Source organism: Podarcis bocagei (genome assembly GCF_964188305.1).
Source record: "Podarcis bocagei genome assembly, chromosome: 3".
Classification (NCBI taxonomy): domain Eukaryota; kingdom Metazoa; phylum Chordata; class Lepidosauria; order Squamata; family Lacertidae; genus Podarcis; species Podarcis bocagei.
Window position 1 is genome coordinate 1,190,583 of NC_138127.1, and position 23,442 is coordinate 1,214,024.

General features: G+C 42.5%; 1 protein-coding gene across 5 annotated transcripts in view; it reads left to right on the forward strand.

Annotated features, from left to right (window-relative positions):
- The window catches only part of MACROD2 (mono-ADP ribosylhydrolase 2), a 996,145-nt gene that overhangs the window by 578,683 nt on the left and 394,020 nt on the right, over positions 1 to 23,442 (forward strand). For all 5 annotated transcript variants that reach the window (XM_081189152.1, XM_081189150.1, XM_081189149.1 and 2 more), the window contains exon 7: positions 13,632 to 13,662. In XM_081189152.1, the coding sequence (XP_081045278.1) occupies positions 13,632 to 13,662 (31 nt within the window). The remainder of the gene's footprint in view (positions 1 to 13,631; positions 13,663 to 23,442) is intronic.

Below are 23,442 nucleotides of genomic sequence, written 5' to 3' on the forward strand. Positions count from 1 at the left end.
CCTCTCTCCTTACATCTCCCTTCAGTCTGTAATTACTACCTGCACATATCATAAAACAAACAAGACAATAGCATGCAGTTGTAAATATAACACTTCTGTTTACAGAGAATAATTCAGAGGAGTCCCATCTCACATTTTCTAGTAGAACAGCATTTTGCTAGCATTTCTGCTCTGAAACAGATCCATGGAGCATAGATTTTATGTGGTGTGGTTTTACTATTTGTTAGCTCAGACAATGAAAACCACAGCAACTCACATCAATTAAAAAGAGAGGGTGGGTGGGGGGAGGCCTTGCCCCCAGCCTTGCAAATTTAAAAGGCTGTGTCTCTCTCTCTTTTGGTAAACTACATCGTACATTAGATTGCATGCACTTCGGCCCATCTCTTCACTTAATGAATACAATAACACTTATCCTAGATGTTGATGATTCAGCTCCCCACCACCACCATTTTGGGCTTCCATTAAATGCACACTTACCCCATTGTGTAGAACCCAAATCTGAGAATTGGGTCAGGCTTAAATTGCTTCCCACTGATTTTGTAATTGGTGAGAAGCAGACTTGGAAATGCTATTTCCTTACTGCTTTGAGCCCTGATTCTATGGGGTTGGAATCAGTAATAGCTGTCATAAGAGATGCAGCTCTGACGCTAGCTTGGACTAGGATTTCTATGAGGCACTGTTCCCAAGTTCTGTGATTTCCCAGAAGCATTGCTTCTTCCTTGATTTGTCTCTATAAATGTGCAGGAAATTTGTTTTCTAAGGAAAAACAATATGCCCACATCATGGAGGACATTCAACATGGCTTGGGGATTGGAGTTAGTTGTATGTTAGCAAGCCTTTTAATGTTCTGCATTGCTACATTCTATCAGGAAATATCCAGTTGTCTTTTTTGCTGTAATTTCCCTCATTGGGATCAATTCAGCAAAAAACAGTCTGCATAGCTTAACAATCCTTTGGGAAAGTCGCTGAAATTACATTTTGTAAACATATAATTCTCCTTTACTCCTTTTAGTAGCTGATGTTCTTGTTTCTGCCTTTGAGCCTCACTCTTGTCTGTTCAACAGTGCTAGATGAAATAAAGCAAAATACATTTTCAGTTTTCCCCTTTGCTCCTTTTAGCAGAATTCTTTTTTCCAAAAAAATAGGGGGAAAGTCTCCATTAAATCTGTTTGAATAATAAATGATTGAATATATACCTCTGGCCCTTTTAACCTCCTGGGAGGACTTCTTTCAGCAGCTCTGCTTCTGCTGTTGTATAAATAATCAAAGCATTATGGAAATGGAAGACCTTTGTGGTATCAAGATCTGCAAATATTTATCTGGGAGTCATATTTCTATTTATCTTTGTGAACGTTTAGCAAAGACCTGAGGAGGTGCTCTTAAAAGGTGAAGCGGAATCTGTTGTAGAGTTGTGCAAATTAGGATGGTTGCTTCAGGCAAGTTCCACAAGCTATCTCTAAGAATTTATGTAGGCATAATGTGATGTTCTTTCTCTTTCTTTTCTTGTTTGGTGAGTGGACTATGATTGCTCCCTTTGTGGATATAACTTCCATGTACACACATACCCACATAGACACGACATCCGTGAAAGAGATGAACAAAATGATCACTCACTGTTACTGTGTGTATTAAGCTGAGCTACAAGAGAGAAAGCATAATATTGACGCAGATGGAAGGACTGCCAGTGTGTCCCACCCAATTGCTTATTCCCTGCTGCGCCAGAGGGCAGAGCTAGATATAAAGGACTTAAATTATGGGAAGGTAGATTATGGTTGAACATTAGGGGAAAAGGTCTTGATGTAGCTAAACAATGAAACCAACTGAGGAGTGTAGCTCTCTCTCTCCCTGGAAGTTTTGAGCTGAGCATTCATCTGTTGGAGATGCTTTGGCTTTAGATATCAAACAGTGTGTGTGTGTGTGTGTGTGTGTGTGTGTGTGTGTGTGTGTGTGTAATAACTGAGCAATATTGCGCTCTCCAGCTCCATGATTAAACAAATTAAATAAAAAAATTCCTTCCAGTAGCACCTTAAAGGTAAAGGGAACAATGACCATTAGGTCCAGTCGTGGCCGACTCTGGGGTTGCGGCACTCATCTCGCTTTATTGGCCGAGGGAGCTGGCGTACAGCTTCCGGGTCATGTGGCCAGCATGACTAAGCCGCTTCTGGCGATCCAGAGCAGCGCATGGAAATGCCGTTTACCTTCCCGCCAGAATGGTACCTATTTATCTACTTGCACTTTGACGTGCTATCGAACTGCTAGGTTGGCAGGAACAGGGACCGAGCAACGGGAGCTCACCCCATTGCGGGGATTCGAACCGCCGACCTTCTGATCAGCAAGTCCTAGGCTCTGTGGTTTAACCCACAGCACCACCAGCTAAGTTAGTTATTTGTATGAGCTTTCATGTGAATGCACACTTCTTCAGATACACTGAAACAGAAGTCACCAGACCCTTATATATAGTGGGAGGGTGGAAAGGGGTATTTCTCAGAAGGGTGGTGGGAATGGGTGATTGGCTGATAGGTGTGGTAAACCTGTTGACGACTGTTAATGACTGCAGTTGGTCTTACAGTAAAAAGCAAGGGGTGAGATGGCTAAAAATAGCTTTATCATGTATAATGAGATAAGAATCCGATGTCTCTATTCAGACCAGGTCTCTCCATGGTTTTAAGTTTGGTAATAAGTTGCAATTCAGCAACTTCTCTTTCCAGTCTATTTCTGAATATATTTTTTGGCAATAAGACATAAAGAAAATAACAGAACACCACTAGTAATCACCATCTCACTATATATAAGGGTCTGGTGACTTCTGTTTCATTGTATCTGAAGAAGTGTGCATGCACACGAAAGCTCATACCAATAGCTAACTTACTTGGTCTCTAAGGTGCTACTGGAAGGATTTTTTAAATTTTGTTTCGACTATGGCAGACCCCAGAGTTGGTCATGACTGGACCTCATGGTCAGGGGTCCCTTTTTGTTATTGTTGTTTAGTTGTTTAGTCGTGTCCGACTCTTCGTGACCCCATGGACCAGAGCACACCAGGCACTCCTGTCTTCCACTGCCTCCTGCAGTTTGGTCAAACTCATGCTGGTAGCTTTGAGAACACTATCCACCCATCTCGTCCTCTGTCATTCCCTTCTCCTTGTGCCCGCCATCTTTCCCAACATCAGGGTATTTTCCAGGGAGTCTTCTCTTCTCACGAGGTGGCCAAAGTATTGGAGCCTCAGCTTCACGATCTGTCCTTCCAGTGAGCACTCAGGGCTGATTTCCTTAAGAATGGATAGGTATGAACTTCTTGCAGTCCATGGGACGCTCAAGAGTCCCTTTACCTTTACCTTTATGGCAGACCAACACGACTACCTACCTGTAACTAAACAAATCTAGCCACTCAATTGTGTTTCAGTTGTTTTAGAATCACCAGCTTAGATAGAGTTGATGAAACTGTCTTATACTGCGTCAAATGATTGGTAAGTACATATAGTTGTGAACTGGCTGTTTTGAAAGGCAGGAGCTGCCCAACTTCTCAGACAGTGATCTTTCTCAACTCCGATACTTTTAACTGGAATTTCCTGGAGACTGAACATGGAGCCTTGTGTATTCAAAGCAAATGCTCAGTCACTAAGCGATAGGCCCTTCCTAGAATGGAGTTTATGCATAGCTACTAGCCATCATTTGTATGTGACATGAAAATATTTGCTTTATTTATCATTGAGTACTGGTCTTTGTAGCAACACTGGCGTTTTAAGTCTGCTCAGATTGTATTAGCCACTTTCATAGTTTCTAGTCAAGGTATTCTCTCAAAGTGCCGATTCAAGATGAGGGAAAGGGTATATAAAGGGTGTGTAAAACTACAATTACTCATTTATTTTCCTTGGAAAGAGCAGTTCTGCAGAAGAAGAAAAATCCAGAGTTGTCAATTGTGCTTTCCACCAGCTCTAAACTAAATTAAACATAAATTTTGAGAGCAGAACTATTGCATGTTGTCTGGTGATTGACACTTCTAACATCTTTTGAGACAAGGATCATTTAACGCCTGATGATAGGTGTTAGCCATTTTTTCACTGAGACCAAATTTTTACTCAGACTGAATCTATTATTATGCACAGGAAAGAGCTAAAAACGTGGGTGTTCTGGAGACTTAAGACTTATGCATAAGCTAGATATTGCACTGTGTCAACATCCGCTGTGTGAATTCCACATTATTGCCCTGCCAATAATTTTAGCCTGGCATCTAGACTAAATTGCTTCCCTAGGAGAAGAAGGAAATTGGGTCTACATGCTTTCTTAGCCATGGGTCTCCCCTGAGCAGTGAATAACAGCTGTGTCATATTTTGCAAAATTATATAAGCCGGTCTTATGCTGTAATCATCTCTCTATGAGGGAGTGAGCTAAGAGCCCCAAGTTAATTTGAGATACGGCCAGTGATAATGTCCTTCCTGGTGTTCAAAAATAGCTTGAAATTTAGGCAGCTTTTAATACCTCCAGTCAGAAGTATTATTCAGATGTGTGGCAGAAAAAGAAAGCAAGATTATTGTGGTATGGCCGCAAGGTAGGTTAAGAAGTAGTTAAAAGCTACCCTTCTATAAAAGACAATCTGGGGGTGGTAGAGAGACAAAGAGAGGAACTGAAATAGAATAGCACAGCAAATGGAGAAGGCATGCCTTGAAGAATAAACACCATAGGCTTTAGTGTCCCAAAGGATCTTCAGGATCATCTACTCTGACCTTTGAGGACATGGGTCACTACATTTTCTCCAGTTGTTACTTAGTTTTTGAAATTCCACCTCTCTCCATAAAGCGGGGCATTACTTAAAAACCTGTCCTGTGAACATTTGTCAAGCTATGTCTTTTTTCTCTAAGGGAGAAGTTCTAGAAAAATGTCTCCGATTAAGAAAAGGTCTGGCATATGTGTGTGCTTTTCTTTCTTTCTTTCCATGTTGATGTCACAGTGTATCCACTGAAAGTACTAAAAGCAAAGTTGTCCTACATCACAGGAACGAGGAAAAAACCCCTGGATTCGATCAAGTTAGCAGCCTCCTCTTTTATTTCCAAGTGCTTATTTTGCTCAGAAATTAGAGAAGTTGTTGGAAGATGTGCTTGTTCCAATCTATGGTGATCTATGCTTGTGTCGATCTGTGCTTGTGATTATGCAGGGTTCTAAATTACCCGAGGTGCCCCCATGAATGCGGTAGAAGTTTGCTCTTGGAGTTGTGGAGTGCTATAAAGGCAGCAGGTGACATGCTGCAGACATGGGTCTTGCCAAAATTCTCATACATATGGTTGCCATCATGCAAATATACTGAATGCTCAAATAGACTATTGTGTTCTCACTTTGCCTACAAATTGCATGTGCACTGGTAAGCTAGCCTGCCCAAGCTGCCGTCTCAGTTTTCTTCGATTTCCATTTTTACTTCGCTTGTCATGTGGTGTCTCTAGGGCAGGCATTTTGCGGTAGTCAGGCCCAGCTTACTGCTGGTGCACTGGATCACAATCACCTGTGGTTGACTAGAGACCTCATGGGGTGGCTAGCATCCCTCAAGTCCTACACTGGGTTTCCCTTTTGGCAGGAACTGTTGACCACCCACCATGACTTCCAGGTCCATTCAGATGCTTCTGGCAGTGGGATTTGGGGTGTATTTCAGGGATTGCTGGTGCTCCTGGTCACTGGAAAGAGGAAGGGATCACATGTGATCTAACCTTCCTAGAATTCTTACCTATCCTGGTGGCCATCTACATCTGGATGGAAGAATCCTATAACCTTCTTAGAGGTTTCTGATAGTGCTGTGTTTGGTTTTTACTAAGATGTCTGGCATAGCTAGGGCCTTGGGGCTTATCTAGTATATTCTACTTGTATCATTCCTTGATCCCAACTGAATCTCTTTTTTGTTGTTGTTGTAAGATATTTATTGAGATTTTTTAAAGTATAACAACAACAAAAATAAACAAAAAAATAACAAAAATACAAAGTAAAAATAGTTTAAAAATCACACAGATTTTCCATTACTTATTTTCCTTTAGCTTGTTTCCCGGACCTCCTCATACCTCCCTTTTTTGTATTCCACTTCCATCTGTTGGATCAGCAAATCCTTACCCTCTTTAATTATCCTAATCTTGATCTTAAAAATAATAGCATTAAATTTTTACCTATTTATAACCCTTTTTTCATATTCCCTTAAAGCATTACAGCTGAAAACCACTTAATTTCTATCCAACATCATTCTAACATTCATTACCTAATTTTACAATATTTCTGTAGGTAATCTTTAAATTTCTTCCAGTCTTCTTCCACCGACTCTTCTCCCTGGTCTCGGATTCTGCCAGTCATTTCTGCTAGTTCCATATAGTCCACCAGCTTCATCTGCCATTCTTCCAAAGTGGGTAAATCTTGTGTCTTCCACCAACTGAATCTTTTCCTGGAACGTTGGAGGAGGTTTTTTGGGAAGCACACTGCAGTGAGTGGTGAGGAGGCAAACTCCACATGCCTGTCCCAAGAGCTCTGTCCTGTCTTCAAATGGGAAAGTGTTTCTTAAATGTCCTCTGTGCACACTTTGCAGCAGTAAGCTGGTTCACAGACCCTTCTCTGTATGGTTAAAGCAACCTGCGTCAGAATTTGAAGCAGAATGTTTGTGGTTTACTGAAACTGGCTGTACCCTGTGAGTTTGCAGCTTCATTACAGGAGTGGCTGACAGAACAATTGGTTTGCGGGGTCTCCAGTGATTACTTGTGTTCAGTGTTGTCAACTGAAACCAGCTATACAGACGAACCCTCCTAGACTCAAAGCCATGGAGCATGTGAAACTTTTTGAAACAAGCAAATTAATTTGACAAGTCTTTGCCCTGCTATAGGAGCAGGTCAAAGAAGGGGAGAGTGAGCCCTACACACAGTCAGTTCCGCATTACAGGTATATTCACCTTGTGGCAGAAGCACAGGAGAATGGTAAGAGCCAAACCAGATATGACATTAATTGCATGCAGCTAAAGTGGCTACCTTTAAAAGTTTAAATAGTAGTTGTGGGGATCTGATTAGCACTGGGACGCATGGGAAGGGAATTGAATCTTTCCACCACAACACTGAGGCTGCTTTCGACCACAGGAGGAAAGCTTCCATTTGCATCACTGTTGAGCTTCTACCCTGGGATGTGGGATTTACATTGAGTCCACAGCATGGGGGAAAAGGCTTGAATGTACTTGTATGCTATTGTCTCTAAGTCCATTAATTTCATTTGAGCAAATAACATTTCATCTTCTGGTAAAACTTTTACAAGTGCCACAACATTGTTTTTCCTACTTTTGTGAGGCCTTATTCCTTTACCATGGCAGCACTTGCGCTGTGGAACTTTCCGCCCATAGACAGTAGGCAGGCAGCTTCCCTGGACTATTTCAGATGCCTGCTGAAACCTTTCTGTAAACACATGATTTGGTTGCACCTATTTTTAAATTTGCTTTAATTCATGTGACAACAAATTGGACTTGCGAGTTGCCACGGTGCTCTCCTAGAACACAGTGCCGTAGCGTGGGTTGTCAGCACCCGGGGCAAGGCAAGTAATTTGCGCCCCCTAACCTGGGGCAAGGCAAGTAATTTGCGCCCCCTAACCCCTACCCTCCGCCGCTGCCAACTTCTTCTTGCTGCTGCCTGGTCTGGTCTGGTGTGGTTCTCTCCCGCGCTCAGCGCTGCGCTGGGTGGCCGCTGCACTGTCCCTCCCCCAGATAGTCCCTCGCTCTCTCTCCGCACCGCACGCCTGGCACCCCCCCTCCACAGTGGGCGGCGACCCGGCGGCTCGGCTCGGATTCGCACAGCCAGCACTGCAGTGAGAGAGAGTGAGTGAGCCAGGTAGGGGCAGAGAGCTGAGAGTGCGAGCGCCCCCCCCCAGATGTTGCGCCCGGTGCGGCTGGCCCCCCCTGCACCCCCACGCTACGCCACTGCTAGAACATTTCCTGCATGTTGGGGAGGGTGCCAATTTGTTAGCACGTGTGTACACTTGTGGGAATGTCCATCACATCACTGGGAAACTGCTAAACCTAAACCTGTAGGTTTAGATTTAGAACTGAAATATGAAGAATTGCTGGGTTACTTCCTGGCAGCTGTAAGGACCATCATAGCCTGTAATTGGAAGGCTTTTTTTACAGGCTGACATTAGATCTGTAGTATCATAGAGTATGGCAGGTTGCTCTTTTTTGGGGGGGGGGGAATAACATAAAAGTTGAGGGTTGCCTATGGGTAGAAAAAGGACAAATTTAAATCAGTTTGGTTCCTGTTTATTAGCTTTGCTAATGTAGTAGAACAAGGTTGCTCGCTGCTGACAGCATATGCTTGCCCTTGGACATACTGCCTGGTTTTTGCTACTCTCTTATGTCTTTCTGCCTCCTAAAAGGAAGGAAAACAGAAATGGCCTGATATTGCCTTAGCAGTACTGCTGTCCTGAACTTTGAGACCATGGAATTTCACTTCTCTAGGCACCTACTTTTCCCTTACTGACAACCTAACAAAATTATCTGTATGCCTATGTACACAGATATGTTTATGTGTGAACTGGGGCAGGAGATAGGTCTCTCTCTCTCTTGTTTGTTTTTTGTACTGTTTTTGATGTACACTTTAAAATAAAAATCAATAGAAGTAAAATTTCAGTTAGATATATGAAGTATAATGCACCGTTGTCATATATGTAAAGAGGAGGGAGGATGTAAAGATTGGAGTTAATGATCAGTGGAATGCAGAAGTATAGCCTGTAACAATTCAGTTAGAAGATAAATGTATGCAAAATGACGCTTCACCATAGCTGTCAATTTACAGATTTGAAAATAAGGGGCCAGCAGCCTTGAAAATAAGGGACCAGCAGCCAAAATAAGGGACCTGCAGCCTCACCTGTTCCAGGCACTCCAATCTTCCTGTCCTCCTGCAGTCTGGTCAAACTCATGCTGGTAGCTTCGAGAACACTGTCCAACCAACTTTGTAACCAGAGGTTCAACTGAATAGAATCTGAATCACATGCACCACAAGGCCTATGCAGCCTCAACTTAAGATGGCTCCCCGGCCTGGCTTTGCACTGCAAAGTTTGCAGCAGCACGTGCAACAAAATGGCGTCCAGCATTCGAAAACCTCCTCAGCTTACATTAACTAGCCACACACAAGGCATGCAAGCTCCACCCCCCAGTCATTCTTAGACTTCTTATTGGGTGAGCAACGCAGCCAAGCAACACAGTTGGAGCCTCCCTCCTCCCTGGCCGGCAGGGAGGGAGGGAGAGGAGCTGCTTCCTTTGAAATTTAAGGGACATCATTTAAGGGACATTTAAGGGACATCCATCAATAAGGGACAGCAGCGGGATATGGCGCTGGAATAAGGGACAGTCCCTTCAAATAAGGGACATTTGACAGCTATGCGCTTCACAGCAAAAGTAATTGGTGAGTGAATGATCATTTTGGCATTGCGGAGTTAATTAGCACATGTAGTAGGACAAAACTCCAGTGTCTCTATTTAGTCCCAAATGACTAGCAGTGAACTTTTCAGTTCAGCAGTTTCAAGCTAGAGTTTGTCTTTCCAGTTCCATTTTTCCCAGGATGGCCATCTTAAGATCAATAACTGGATAACTTGGTAGGTTGAAATAGTCTCCTATTGATTTCTAAGTATTGCCATTTCTGATATCAGATTCGTGCACATTTATTCTTTTGCAAGAAGAAATTCTGTGTAGAATGCGGGAGGGAATTGCTGGCCAGATCACATTTGGAGATGAGCAGGTGATGGACTATCGGCTTTGTGGCCAGCATTATTAATGTAATGGTGTTGCTAGAGTAGAGGTGGGAATAGAGTTGTCATTGGATTTTGTGTCAGGGTCTGATTTCTGTGTTTGTGTCTCTGTTGCCTGTCTGCGAGAGGGAAGGCTTATTGCCCAGATAGGCTGTAGATCCTTGATTATATGTTGGTGGGTGGCTTTAGCTGGAAAATGTATATGGCAATGAATGGTGTTCTGTCCCTTCTAGGTCTGTCCTGTATTATATTATTCCTGGCTATGCACCAGGCCTTGGTAGTTTGCTTTTTCACTTCATTGGATGGGTATTGTAGTCTAAAAAAAACCTGATGCAAATTGTTCAGCTATGAGCCTATATTTCTGACATCATAGAGTTGGAATGGACCACAAGTATAATCTAGTCCAACTTTCCCCCAATGTGGGATTTGAACCCACGACTCTGAGATTAAGAGTCTCATGCTCTACTGACTGCACTAACCAGAGGCTCTGATCCAGACTTCTGGCACCACTTAGGGATGCTCCTGACAATGGAATGTGTGTGTGGAGGGGAGACTTCGCTGATTCTCCCTCTTCCTGCTGCAGTTTCTGCCCCACTAGTCTGCTCCAGAGTGCTGGGTCCTTCCACAGCCGTGGCATAGGGAAGTCCACAGGGGAAGGAGGGACCCCTTCCCCCTTATGCCAGCACAATCTGGCCAACAGACCAGAAGCCTTCCATGAACAGAAGGAGCATTTCTACTTGCAGAGGCTTAGTTTGGATCCAACCCACTGTGTGCTAGCTGCTTATGAGCCATTCTCCAAGCAATGCAAGGCTAGGTGAGGAGAGTGTGTTAGATTTTAGGCCTCAGAAGCATAGCTGTCAACCTTCCCTTTTTTTGCAGGAAATCCCCTTATTCCAGCGCCGTTTCCCGCTGCTTCCCGATGCTATTTCGGATTGTTAGATATCCCATAGACTGTCCCCGGGACAGGTGAGACTGCTGATCCCTTATTTCCAAATCTGCAAGTTGACAGCTATGCTCTGAAGAGACATTGCAGCATGGGGATAAAGGCACCGTTGAACCAAACTACACATTACATTAACCACATGTGTGGTGGAGGAGATAACTGTCCCCCCATGCCTCAGTCTCAACAACCCGGTTTTTTTATCTTGGGAGTAAAGCTGGTATTGACACTATAAAAACAGCCAACATCCCAAAATCTATACAGTGCTAGTGCAGAGTTAAAACATTTCCTTTGGCCTTCTGCTTTCTCCTCTCCTCTTTTCCCCCTTCTGCCCCACCAATTCTTGCTCTCCATGAAGCCTGGCACCACCAATACAATTCTCAATGCCAGTGTGCAGGGCTATTTCCCTGTTAACAGGCTTTCCCCGTCCACTTCTCTAAGCCTGTTTGTTCAAATGATATTTGCTCTATGACTTCTTGATAGGTATTTTGTTGTTGCATTGTTTTTCTTCTTGATGTTGGCAGCCACCTCGGCCGGAGAGCAGAAGCAATTCAATATTTTATTTTTTTAAAAAAAGTGAAAAATAAAGAAATAAACCTCTCAATTCTCTGCATATTTTACTACCATTCTTTGACACCCAGTGATATTTGAAATGGAAACATCAGATTGTGTGTGTGTTTTTGTGTGTGTGTTTTGCTTTTAAAAAAAGAAAAATCCAATGAAGTCAATTCAGCAACTGCTTTTGATGTATTTCATAATATTCAACTTAAATGTAACTTCTGGCACTTCAAGCCGATTGCCCTGTCCTCCAGAGCAGCTGAACCATTTTTCTCCATTTCCTATAATGACAGCCTTTTACTTTTTAGAAAATTGTTACCATATTGTCCCTTAATTTGTTTTCTAGGAATAAGAATACCTTGTTCCTTCAACTTTCTCTCACTGTCATGCTTCCTGTACTGTATTCACCATTGCAATTGCACTGTGTTCGTTTCCTGTTGTTCTGAAAATACAGCGCCCAATAGAATCTGAAATTCCACAGTTTTTGCAACGAGGTTCAAACAAAATATTACTTGCCTTCAGATTGTTGAACTTCAATCTGTATAGTCTCTAATCTTTTTCTGTGTAAAGAATTCCTTTATTTGATACTTTGTTCTACTGCCTCAAGAACATTTCTTTGAGAAATATGAATATGCTGTGCTGTGAGGAGTTTGCTATATGTATCTTTCAGTTGTGCCTCTGTAGTTTTGTACTTTCCACTTCCTACACCCAAATAATTTATATCAGAGTAGATACCTCCAGAAATCTGCTTCATTATATGTCCCCCCCCCATTTTGTTAACAAATGGAATCTGTGACGAAACATTGCAGTGTGGAGTGCTCCTTTTCATAATGCCAGCCAGCCATGTCTTCATCCGAGATATTCCATTAATTTCCACTCCACTTTCCCCAGTTTTCTCTTTCCTCCCACCATCAGTCATGTACTCCATGGCAACCGAACATGCTCAGTCTCCTTAGTTTTTAAATGGGTTTTTTTGTATCATTCTTCCAAACTCAGGGTTTCCTGCTCGCCTCCATCTGGTGTATAGCTGGTGTCATTTTAGCTACATAAGAACACACACTTGGAGAATGAGTGTGTCATGAATATTAAGGACAGTTGCTCTCAGTGAGACCTCTTTTATTCTACTGTTTGAGTTGGTTGTCATCTGTCTGTCTTGGGAGACGTTGAAGAAGTGCACCTTTGGGGGATGAGGTCAAGCTGTTGGAAGGTCACAGTGCCTGCTGTGGCTGTAGAGACTGATACAGGAGAGACATGTTTTGCTGTAGTTAATGCAGCTGGTTTTTTGGGGAAAAGTGAGAATCAATTTGCAAAAACAAAGATGATTGCTGTGCTAATGCATACTTAAGGTATCCATTAGCACAACATTTCATGTTTATGCGTTTGCAGCAAGGTCAGATGTGAAGAGTAGTTCAGAGTCCTGCCTTGTCCAATCCGGAGTTTCGCTGGTGAGATAGGAGCAAAGGTTTGGCCTAATATGGAAGACCTGCAGATACCTGCAAGGCAGTTTGGATTGTGAGAATAATGCTATAAGTCAAATGCAGCTCTGTACCATGTGCTTCTAAAGGGTCCTGAAAATCCTTTCGTGGCTATGTTTTGTCAGTAAAATGTTGCACAGTCGTACCTTGGTTTTTGAACAGCTTAGTTTTCAAACGTTTTGGCTCCTGAACACTGCAAACTCAAAAGTGAGTGTTCCAGTTTGCGAACTATTTTTGGAAGCCGAACGCCCAACGATCTGCAGCTTGCAATTGGCTGCAGGACTTTCCTTCAGCCAATCAGAAGCTGCGCTTTGGTTTCTGAACGCTTTGGAAGTCAAATGGACTTCCAGAACGGATTCCGTTTGACTTCCAAGGTACAATTGTAGTGCTTTTATAAACGACTGGCCCGTATGGACAGGGGTACCTTTACCTTTACCTTTAAATGTATTACCCTATCAAAGAAAGAGAGTACTTTCTTCTTTGTTCTGAACAAATCTATGCTGTCTTCAGGTGGTCATCCCAGTTTCCTCTAGATGCTTGCAGATTGATCACATTGTAGCGTCTACATTATGTAAGTCGCTTTTATTGTTGTTGCTGTTGTTTTTTAAAAAATCCCTGGGTCCTCCCTCTTTTCACATTTGGCAAGGCACTATATGTTTAGCGTTGTCCAAAGTGCTGCAGGACCTTATCTGTTCTCCATTGAGTTCACAAAGAAAATTGTGAGCAGCTTTCTGATCTCCTGAACTAGTTCTCTCAGCATTCTGGAGGGCATTCCATCAGGCCCTGCCAACTTAGAGGTAGGGATTTCTTTACACGAGGCAGTTTGTGGTTTCCTCATTCTAAATGATTCTGTGTAATAAGTGATTCTGAGGCAAAAATAAAATAAAATTCTAATTTACATCTTGGTTTTTGTCTTGCAGGCGTTCCCGTGTATTTCTACAGGAATTTATGGTATGTAAAACCCATTATAAAGTTTCTGTTCAAGCTATATTTCTTCATGACAAATAGTCGACTTTGGTTTTAACAAGGGTGTTTTGTTTTGTTTTTGGCTTTGCTGGAGCGTGTTCTAGTAGATGTTGCATGGGTTTTACATATTCAGTATTATTAACAATTTGTTCTACAATGCCTAGTGGGCTGTGTTGTGCTATCAAATTACAGGCTATGGCCCAAGGACCCGACAGAGAATTGATCTGGGTTTGCAAACAGCTACGCAGCTTAATATTACATGAATAAGAGAGTTTGATTGGCTTCCATAGAAATGCCATTCCCATGGTGGGTACAGGGCTGAAGATAACAGATGCTGCAGGGTTCTGTATAAATGAGGTATTAGAAGTAGTGCTATAGTATTGTGGGAATAGAGCCTTGTGTGGTACTGTGGGCCATGACTCGCATTTTGTATACAATTCCTTGTATCGCCACCTAATAGGATAACAGACAGCAGGGCTAGGAAAGACCTCTGCTTGAGACCATAGAGAGCCACTGCCAGTCAGAGCAGGCAGTTGAGGCATCATGTGTTCATATTGGGCCAATCACTGCCTCTCAGCCTAACCTACCTCACACGGTTGTTGTGGAGATTAAATGAGAAAGGCGAGAACCATGTTCACCACCTTGATCTCCTTGGAGAAATGCAGCAAACAAACAAACAAGCAAGCAAGCAAGCAAGCAAGCAAGCAAGCAAGCAAACAAACAAACAAACAAATGTTTTCTCAAGATGGAGACAGTAGCCAGGTTTCTGCAACACACAATGAGAATTTGTGAATGCTATACAACACTAACTTAAATGCTAAATGCAGCGTTTGTGGTAGGGTTTTTTTGGTGTGTGGTTTTGTTTGTATTGAACCCTACTGGAATCTAGTACGTATGCCAATAAAAGTGTGAGAATCTATGAGAATCTAAACAAATAAATATTGGAATTATTAGACCATAGACTGGCAGAAATTGTTATGTTTCCACAAGCTGGGTGCTGGGTGTTTTGGAAGAGTGAATATTGACCAGTCAGAACTGGCAATGGCTGAAAGCTTGTGTCAGGTATACACAGTGCTTTTTTTATTGGGAGTATGCATACCCCTAAACATTTTGTGAATCTAAGTTTGGCCTCACTGAGGGGCAGTATTTCAATATGAGTAGGAAAATGAGAGTACCCCTAAACATATTTTTAGGGGAAAAAGCACTGGGTATTCATGTGATAACGAAATGAAAGTGTTGTAGTTGATATGAATTTCCACAGACATAGTGCCTTATATTCAGAGGGAGTTTTGATGGTGAGCTACACATGAATTCAAGCATTTCTCAGTTGAATTAATTAAATATTTTCTCATCTAGTATCAAACCTGAGTTGCTTTCTCCTCTTTTTGCTTCTGATCATATCTGTATTGCCTGAATACAACTGCGGTTTGCAGACATAACTGATTTTTTTAATCTTCCAATCTAGATCCTGATAAGATTATTTATAATTGGAGGTGGCTAATGATATAAAACACAGCGGTGTTTTCTATCATGATGCATATTTTTGTCATTATCATAGGAAAGCAGGACAGCCATGATTCATGGAATCTGTTGTGAAGTGAAATGCAAAGAAAATTGCAGGTTGTTTTTGTGACAGCCAAATTTAACAGAAAATAAAATGTGTCAGAAATGAAGTATATTTTCTGGTTGATCATAGATGTGGTTTAATGCTATTCTGAGCTGCATCAACAGAAGTCTAGTGTCCTGATCAAGAGAAGTAATAGTACCACTTTATTCTGCCTTGGTCAGACCTCAAGTGGAGTATGGTGTCCAGTTCTGGGCTGGCATCACAGTTTAAGAAGGCTATCGACAAGCTAGAATGTGTACAGAGGCGAGTGACCAAGATAATCAAGGGTAGGACCCAAAACAATGGATTCAAGTTATAAGAAAAGAGATTCCAACTAAACATCAGGGAGAACTTTCTGACAGTAAGAGCTGATCAACAGCAGAACAGGCTCCCTCAGAAAGTGGTGGACTCTCCTTCCTTGGAGGTTTTTAAGCAGAGGTTGCATCTGTCATGGATGCTTTGCCTGAGATTCTTGCGTTGTAGGGTTAAATGACCCTTAGGGTCCCTTCCATCTCGAAAATTATATTATTCTATGCAGATTCAGATCTGAGTGCCTTTATCATAGCCTGTCCACCTGTAACGGGCACTATCTGGCAGTTTGCCTTAGAATAGCTAGGAATTATCTGAGATCATCTGCAGAGAAATGGAGTCACTTCCAATGGCTTGGAAGATGTGTGTGTATATCTCCATCTCTCCTCCTGTCCCCCGCCGGTCCCCAGCTCCAACGCATCTCTTTCCTTGTGTTGGAATACAAAGCACAAGGAAGAAGAGTAAGGATTGTCCCCTCTAGCCTTGTTCCTGGCCTCCATGTGTTTACTAGACCTTGTGAACTAACTGTAGTGTATTCACACTGTACACACACAGGCTGTGTTCACACATCATGGTAAACCAAACTATGCCTTATCAGGACTACGTGGATTGTAGTCTTTGCTCCTTCCTGGTCGTTTTAGCTCAATAGAGTATGACAGCTAAAACAAGGTTTGGCTCAGGGTGTCATCCAAATCTGGGATTGTGGTTAAACTGCCTCCTCCTTATCTATTGTCTGTAGCCAAGAACAAACTTGCACAGTCGGAACATGTGCACAGATAGAGGCAACATGCACACAGTTTGTGCAGTCGCAGGGTCTGTTCATAAGGTCATGATGGATGCCATTTTGCATAAAGAACAGCATGGTGTCCATATGAGGAACCAGTTCAAAGAGTTTCTATGGAATATTCATTACAAAATGATTAAAATATTGACTGGTTTTTTTTTTAAGTTCTTAGTAAATAGAGCAGCTGCTGCTTGGAGTCCATTAGGATATTCAAAGTATTTCAGCAGTCTAATTAGCTACTCTGTCTAAGAATTTGTCATATACATTATTTAACAGAGATCTTGTTTTAAATGGCATGCTACCCATGTTCAAACTGTTCCTTCAGTCCATTTCTCTCTGGAATACATTCTACATGCTTAGAAATTATTACCAGGGTGTCCATTGATTAACACTCAGCCATCTAAAATTAGCATTAATAGGATATATTTAGCAGACATACTGACTCCAGAAGGAGGATTAAAGGTATTAAGTTCAGTGCCTTGATGGGCACTGCGCTCTTGTTCTTGCTCTCTTGTATTATGAAATGTACATGTGCTGTAAATTTGTGATGTCCACTCGACAAATAGATCTATTGTTTCACCGTAATTTGAGACTAAATCTCAAAATCCACAGTACTACATTTTATCTTTTCTACTTTGTGTAGCCGTTCTGGTTAATGCTGCACCAATATTTTATTTTTATATATATATATATATATATATATATATATATATATATATATATATATGCAGGTTTTGGTGTCTTCGGGTGTCTTCCCGTGTAAGAGTTGGGGTGTTTAGGCGACGTTTCGACGAGGTCTCACTCGTCATCTTCAGGCTGGTGCTTTCGGCTTCTTGTTACTGGAACAGAGCAGGATCTCAGTGTTTGAGTTCCTATAAATACTGTTGAGGGGGTGTGGTGTATAGCCTCCAACGTTCTGGGCAGAGAGGAAGTTCCCAGGTTAGTGTGTCTTTTCTTCTTTTGTTCATTAATTACTTGAGGGATATCTTGAGTGATTTCTTGAGTGATATTCTGAGTACCACTTAGGAGGGTCATTAGGTGTGGATTAGTTGCTAAAGCTTTCGTGTCTTGACCTCTTGACCTTGTGAAGAGTTTTTTCTGAGAAGATGGCTGTACTGCACTTAGTTGTGCTCTGGCTTGGCTTCGTGTATAGGGGCGAGCTGTGGTTTTGTGCCCTGTGCCAGCCAGATCTGTGTAGGGATTGCAGGGGGGTGCAGCATCCGGAGGTGCCACTATGGTTTGGCTACTGGATGGTGTCTGTAATTTATCTGTGGAGAGGGTCTGGGTTTGGGTCTGGTGTGGTTGATTGGAGATGGCGTTCTGTGTGCCTCTGGTTCTGGTGTCGGTTTTTGTGGGGAGGGCTATTTTCCAGATGTCTGGCAGGCGGGACGTATCGTCACGCTTGTTCATGTTGTGAGGGTGTTTCTCTATCTCGATGGCTTCCATGATTATTCTCTTGTGGTGGTGTTCCATGTTAAAGAGCAATTTGGAATCTGAAAAATTAATTTCGTGTCCTGTTTCTTTCATGTGTTGGTAAAGAGAGGAAGTTTTTTCTTCTTTTTTGACGGCATTCTTGTGTTCTGCGATACGTGCATTTATTCGTCTGTTTGTTTGTCCAATGTACGTGGCTGGGCAGACTTTGCAGGGTATTTCATAGACCCCTTGGTTTTCTAACTGGATTTTATCTTTGGGGTTTCTGAGGATATTGGCTATTTTTTGGTTGGTGCAAAAGGCTGTTTTGATATTGTGTTTATGGAGGATTTTGCTAATTTTATCTGTAGTGCCCTTGATATAAGGAAGGAGGGCCATGCCATTGTTTTCTTCTGTGTCTTGCTTTTTGGGGGGTGTTTCTTTTTGGATTAGCTTCGTAACCCTGTTTTGCTGGTATCCGTTGGCGATTAACACATTTGAAAGATTCTGTAACTCAGTTGTCAAGTGGTCTTTGTCAGCCAGGCGTTTGGTTCTGGAGATGAGAGTCTTGGCTACGGAGTTTATTTGTGCAGGGTGGTGGTGTGATTGTGCATGTAAGTAGCGGTTGGTGTGTGTTTTTTTCCGGTAGATAGTGTGTCCTAGGGAGCCATCAGGTTTTTTGTAGATTAGGACGTCAAGGAAGGGAAGTTGGTTGTTGGCTTCTATTTCCATAGTGAATTGTATTTTGGGGTGTAGGCTGTTGAGATGTGTGAGGAAGCTATCTAGTTTTTTCTTCCCGTGTGGCCAAATTACAAAGGTGTCGTCAACATACCTGAGCCAAAGTTTGGGTTTGTGTTCTGACTTGTCTAAAGCATTGGTTTCAAAGTGTTCCATGTACAGATTTGCGATGACCGGTGAGAGGGGTGATCCCATAGGTGCTCCTTCTATCTGTTTGTATCTTTGTCCATTGTGGATGAAGTACGTGTTGGTTAGGCAGTGGTTGGTCAGGTCCAGGATGTATTCGGGGGGATTGTATTTGTTTTGAATGGCTGTCAAGGCTTCATTAATGGGCACTTGTGTGAAGAGAGATACAACATCGAAGCTCACAAGTAGGTCGTCGGGATGTAGGTTTTGCTTCTTTATTGTTTCTATGAACTGGAAGGAGTTTGTAACGTGTGAAGCGATAGATTCTGCATAGGGCTGAAGTTGCTTAGCGAGAAATTTAGCGAGATTTTGTAGAGGTGAGCCTATGGAGCTGACTATTGGTCTGAGTGGTGTTCCTTCTTTGTGTATCTTGGGGAGACCGTAGAGTTTGGGGCATCTGGATGATTTTTCTCTGGGGATGATTCTTAGCTGGATTTCTTCACTGATAGGAGAGGCTTTTATTTTGGATTTGGTGGTTTTTTCCAGATAGGTGGTGGGATCTGTTTTTATAGGTTGGTAGGTAGGGTCTTGGAGTAGATTTGATAGTTTTGCTTGGTAGTCCGATGTGTTCATCACAACAGTGGCATTACCTTTGTCTGCTGGGAGAATGATTATGTTGTTGTCTTTCCTCAGGTTGGTGAGTGCTTTCTGTTCTTCTTTGTGTAAATTGCTTCTGGGTGGTTTGCTGGAGCAGAGGATGTTGGTGACTTCAAGTCTGATTTTATTGGCTTCATCTGGGTTGATTTTGGTTAGGCTAGCTTCGACTCCGCATATGATGTTTTCCGTGGGGATGCGTCTATATATATTCCCCCCCACCCTGGGAGGTGGAAATGTTTATGAAGAAACATTACTTTCTGCATGTATAGTTTTATTATTTTTTTGAAAAAATCTTTTTTAAAGTATAGGAAGGAATTAAATGCAGTGCTAAAGCATCCATTCTATCAGGATAACCATTTCAGTTTGCCAGAAGGATTACTCCGAGCTTCTGCTTAAGCATGTTGTTCTGGGGGTTATGCCCACCCACCCCTGAGCCAATTTTTTTTTTAGGGGGGTGGGAGAGGAGGGGAAGAAAGCTGCATTGTGCACTCATAAGTCCTTGCACAGGCTTCTTCGTCAACCCATCAGGATCACAATAGTGACCAGTATAGCACCACATAGCCAATCAGATGTTGCTGTGTGAGGATGTTACTGAGGCCAATGACACCTCTTGTTAACCTCTTTGAGCCACTTAGGCCTCACATGACAGTGCATATCTTGTACTCTTGGATCCAGTATCAAATCAGCAGGGAGGACTAGTCACCATCTGTCCAAACCTCACCAGGTTGTGGTCCATCCATGACAACAGGGTTATTGGACCCTGCCCACACTACTTGACCACTACCAATGTGAAGGTAAAGGTACCCCTAACCATTAGGTCGCAGACGACTCTGGGGTTGCGGTGCTCATCTCGCTTTATTGGCCGAGGGAGCCAGCGTTTGTCCACAGACAGCTTCCGGGTCATGTGGCTAGCATGACTAAGCCGCTTCTGGCGAACCAGAGCAGCGCACGGAAACGCCGTTTATCTTCCCGCCGGAGCAGTACCTATTTATCTACCTGCACTTTGACGTGCTTTCGAACTGCTAGGTTGGCATGTGCAGGGACCGAGCAACGGGAGCTCACCCCGTCGCTGGGATTCAAACCGCCGACCTTCTCATTGGCAAGTCCTAGGCTCTGTGGTTTAACCCACAGCGCCACCCACATCAAATACCATGTTAAGTATGCACTGGTCCCGCAATGTACAGTCTCATGGTTGTCAATGTGGCCATGATGTCTTGAGACGAACCACATAAGGAGGCCTTAGTGTGTTGGTTGAAGTTGTTTGGGGGCACTCCTACACCACTGCCAAAACTACCTCCACCAGTTCAGACAGTGAGGTTGTTGGGCAGTGGGGCCAGTGTTACGTCTCTCTGGTCGAACTCTAAATCTCTGCTCCAATGGAGGATTGCTGCAGCACGTTTTTTTATGTTAATATACGAAGACAGACAAAACAAGGCATCTTTATTTTCCTTCTCTTCCTGTTCTAAAACTGGAAGAACCAGTGTGTCATCACGCTCGGTTATTTTGCTATCAGTATGCTAGATAGGAAAGCTGCTATATCACTGGATGAGTGCAACCAAAGAATGAGACTCCACATGGCTCTCTCTAATGAATGACTGATACTGTTCCCTAGCCAGGGACCAGATTGAGATGGTGCGCTGTAGCTGCTTCTTCAACCTCCACGTCCATGGGTTTTGCTTGCGCTAATGACAGGGCATTTCAACCCTGGAAGTGGATTCTGACTTTATCTCTTCAGCACCTGTTTAATGTACTGTCTGCTATTGACTACTGTGAACCTTTCCCCCTTTCTTTTGTCTGGAGATGTAACATCCAAGAAAGCTAATGTATCGGCAGCAAATGAAATTCAGTGACAAGAGTGAAATGTGGCTTTTGCCACTCTTGAGTGAATTAATTTTGAAAGCCGGTATAGTCAATGGATAAACAATGAACGGAGGGTCTGGATTCAAGTCCGACCTTTCACACCATCTCACAGCATGGGAATCAATAGCCCCACAGGTTTGTGATGAGGGAGGAGGCATTCAAAATGGTAAAGTATCTTACTGATCAAAAGGGGTTGATGCAATAAGGGGCTGGAAGATGGGACTTTTCTTTTAAAAAGAAAAGAAAGAAATTCAAAGAATCCGAAGAAAGTGCTTTTAAGATTATTTTTGGTGGAAAAACTCCCACAAATGTGCATTTTCTTGTTAAGTGGGATGCCTTTGTGTCCTCTTCATTTAACTCCTTACAATTTTTTTATAGTCTCCTTTCTTTGTGCTTTCATTTCAGATTGTCCACAAATGAATTTCAGGATGTTCACTCTTCATTGTATTAATGAAGAAGGAAAATCATATTAGGAAGGCTAGGAATAATAATAATAATAATAATAATAATAATAATAATAATAATAATAATAATAATTTATTATTTATATCCCGCCCATCTGGCTGGGCTTCCCCAGCCACTCTGGGCAGCTTCCCAAAAACATTAAAATACTGTAATACATCAAACATTAAAGCTTCCCTAAAAGAAGAAGCTTGTGGTATAGCTCTCCTGTGACTGCAAGGGAATGCTTGACTGCTGCATAAAGAAATCAAGGAGAAGGCGATGATTTATTTATTTATTTTTTAAAACCACCTTTCTACAGCACTGGCTTAGCTAGTTTTTCATATTCAGTGACGTCTGATGTGAAATAACATTACAATATCCTGTGTCCTAAGAGTATTGCCTGCTGTTTTGAACAATTTGAATTATTTCTAACTTAGGGCAGCTCCTCTTTGTACACTTTTTATTCCAGTACAGATACAATATACACAACAGATCTCAGCCAGGGAGCCAAAGTAAGTTACTATCTCTCCACTCTCTTTCCTCAGCAGATGAGGATAAATGAGAGAGAAAGTGATTATGCATCACTCCCTGAGCCCTTGGCCTAGGATGGAAATTAAATACTGAATAAACGGCCGGCTTTCCTTACTTTCCATTTGAAACATTTACCTAGTGTTTAAAACATATTGTTCAAAAGAAGTGAAATATTTATTTCATGATTAACAATTCCCCGATCAAAAGACGAGTTTGATAAACAATTTCCTTAACTAAAACCTCTGTTAACTACTACAGTTAATAACCTTTCTCGCCCTCTCCAAAGCCAATAACGTTTTCCAATTCACATGAAATCCAGTGTGAAATCGGCCTTCGTTGTTTCATTTAGTTGATATTATCCTCCTCGATCTTGTAAAGCCAGTTCACAGTGCTGCTTCCACATCAGGATCCTAATACATTGGATCCTCAGTCCACAGGCTGATTAACAAGGTAGTGAAGTAGCATTCAATACCCTTTATCAACTCAGCTAAACCTTAGGTTTGGAAGTGGACAGTTTCTTTATGGGTGGTACTGGTGACAGGCACACCAAAGTCCCCTTGTTCACTATAATGGGGTGAACTGAAAGATTAGGCTGTCAGGCCAGGCAGAGACCTCATTTTTCTTCCATGCTGCATAGGTTGCCCCTTACTGCAGCCAGCATTTGATTGCGATTAATTTGTCAGGGTTGGTTGTACAAAGGAAATGAAGAAATGGATTGCCAATTACAGTTAGTCTGCTTGCGGAGTGCCCCTCACACCAGTGCCATTCCACAACAGTGACAGCTTAGAAATAAACTGCATTTGCTTTCATTGAGCCAAACCCCAGTCCTCAGTGTATTTCAACGAAGCAGGAAAGGTGACTAAGGTGACCTTTTCTCTCTTTGCTCTCTTAACAACTCCAGTGGATAGTTGACATACATTGCCCATCTTGCAAGCAGGCATACAAATAAAGGTTGTTATTTTTTTGTTATCCAGCTGGTAAAAATGCACTTAAATTCCAGCTGGAAACAGAACAAAATTCTGAAGGCACCAACCCAGTCTTGCCCCAGTTGTCTTCTCCAGCAACTGGGAAACACTGGCCTGTGAGCGCTCCAATTGGAGAACAGCCTTTACCCAAGGTGTCATGGGCTTTGAAGACCCTCAAACTCAGGATGAAAGGGAGAAGCGTGCTAAGAGGAAGAAACACTTGGCAAACCCTCAGTGTGATCAACTCCCGCCCGGAAACCCATGTCCCCATTGTGGAAGGACGTGTGGATCCAGAATTGGCCTCCACAGCCACTTAACGGACCCACTGTTAAAAC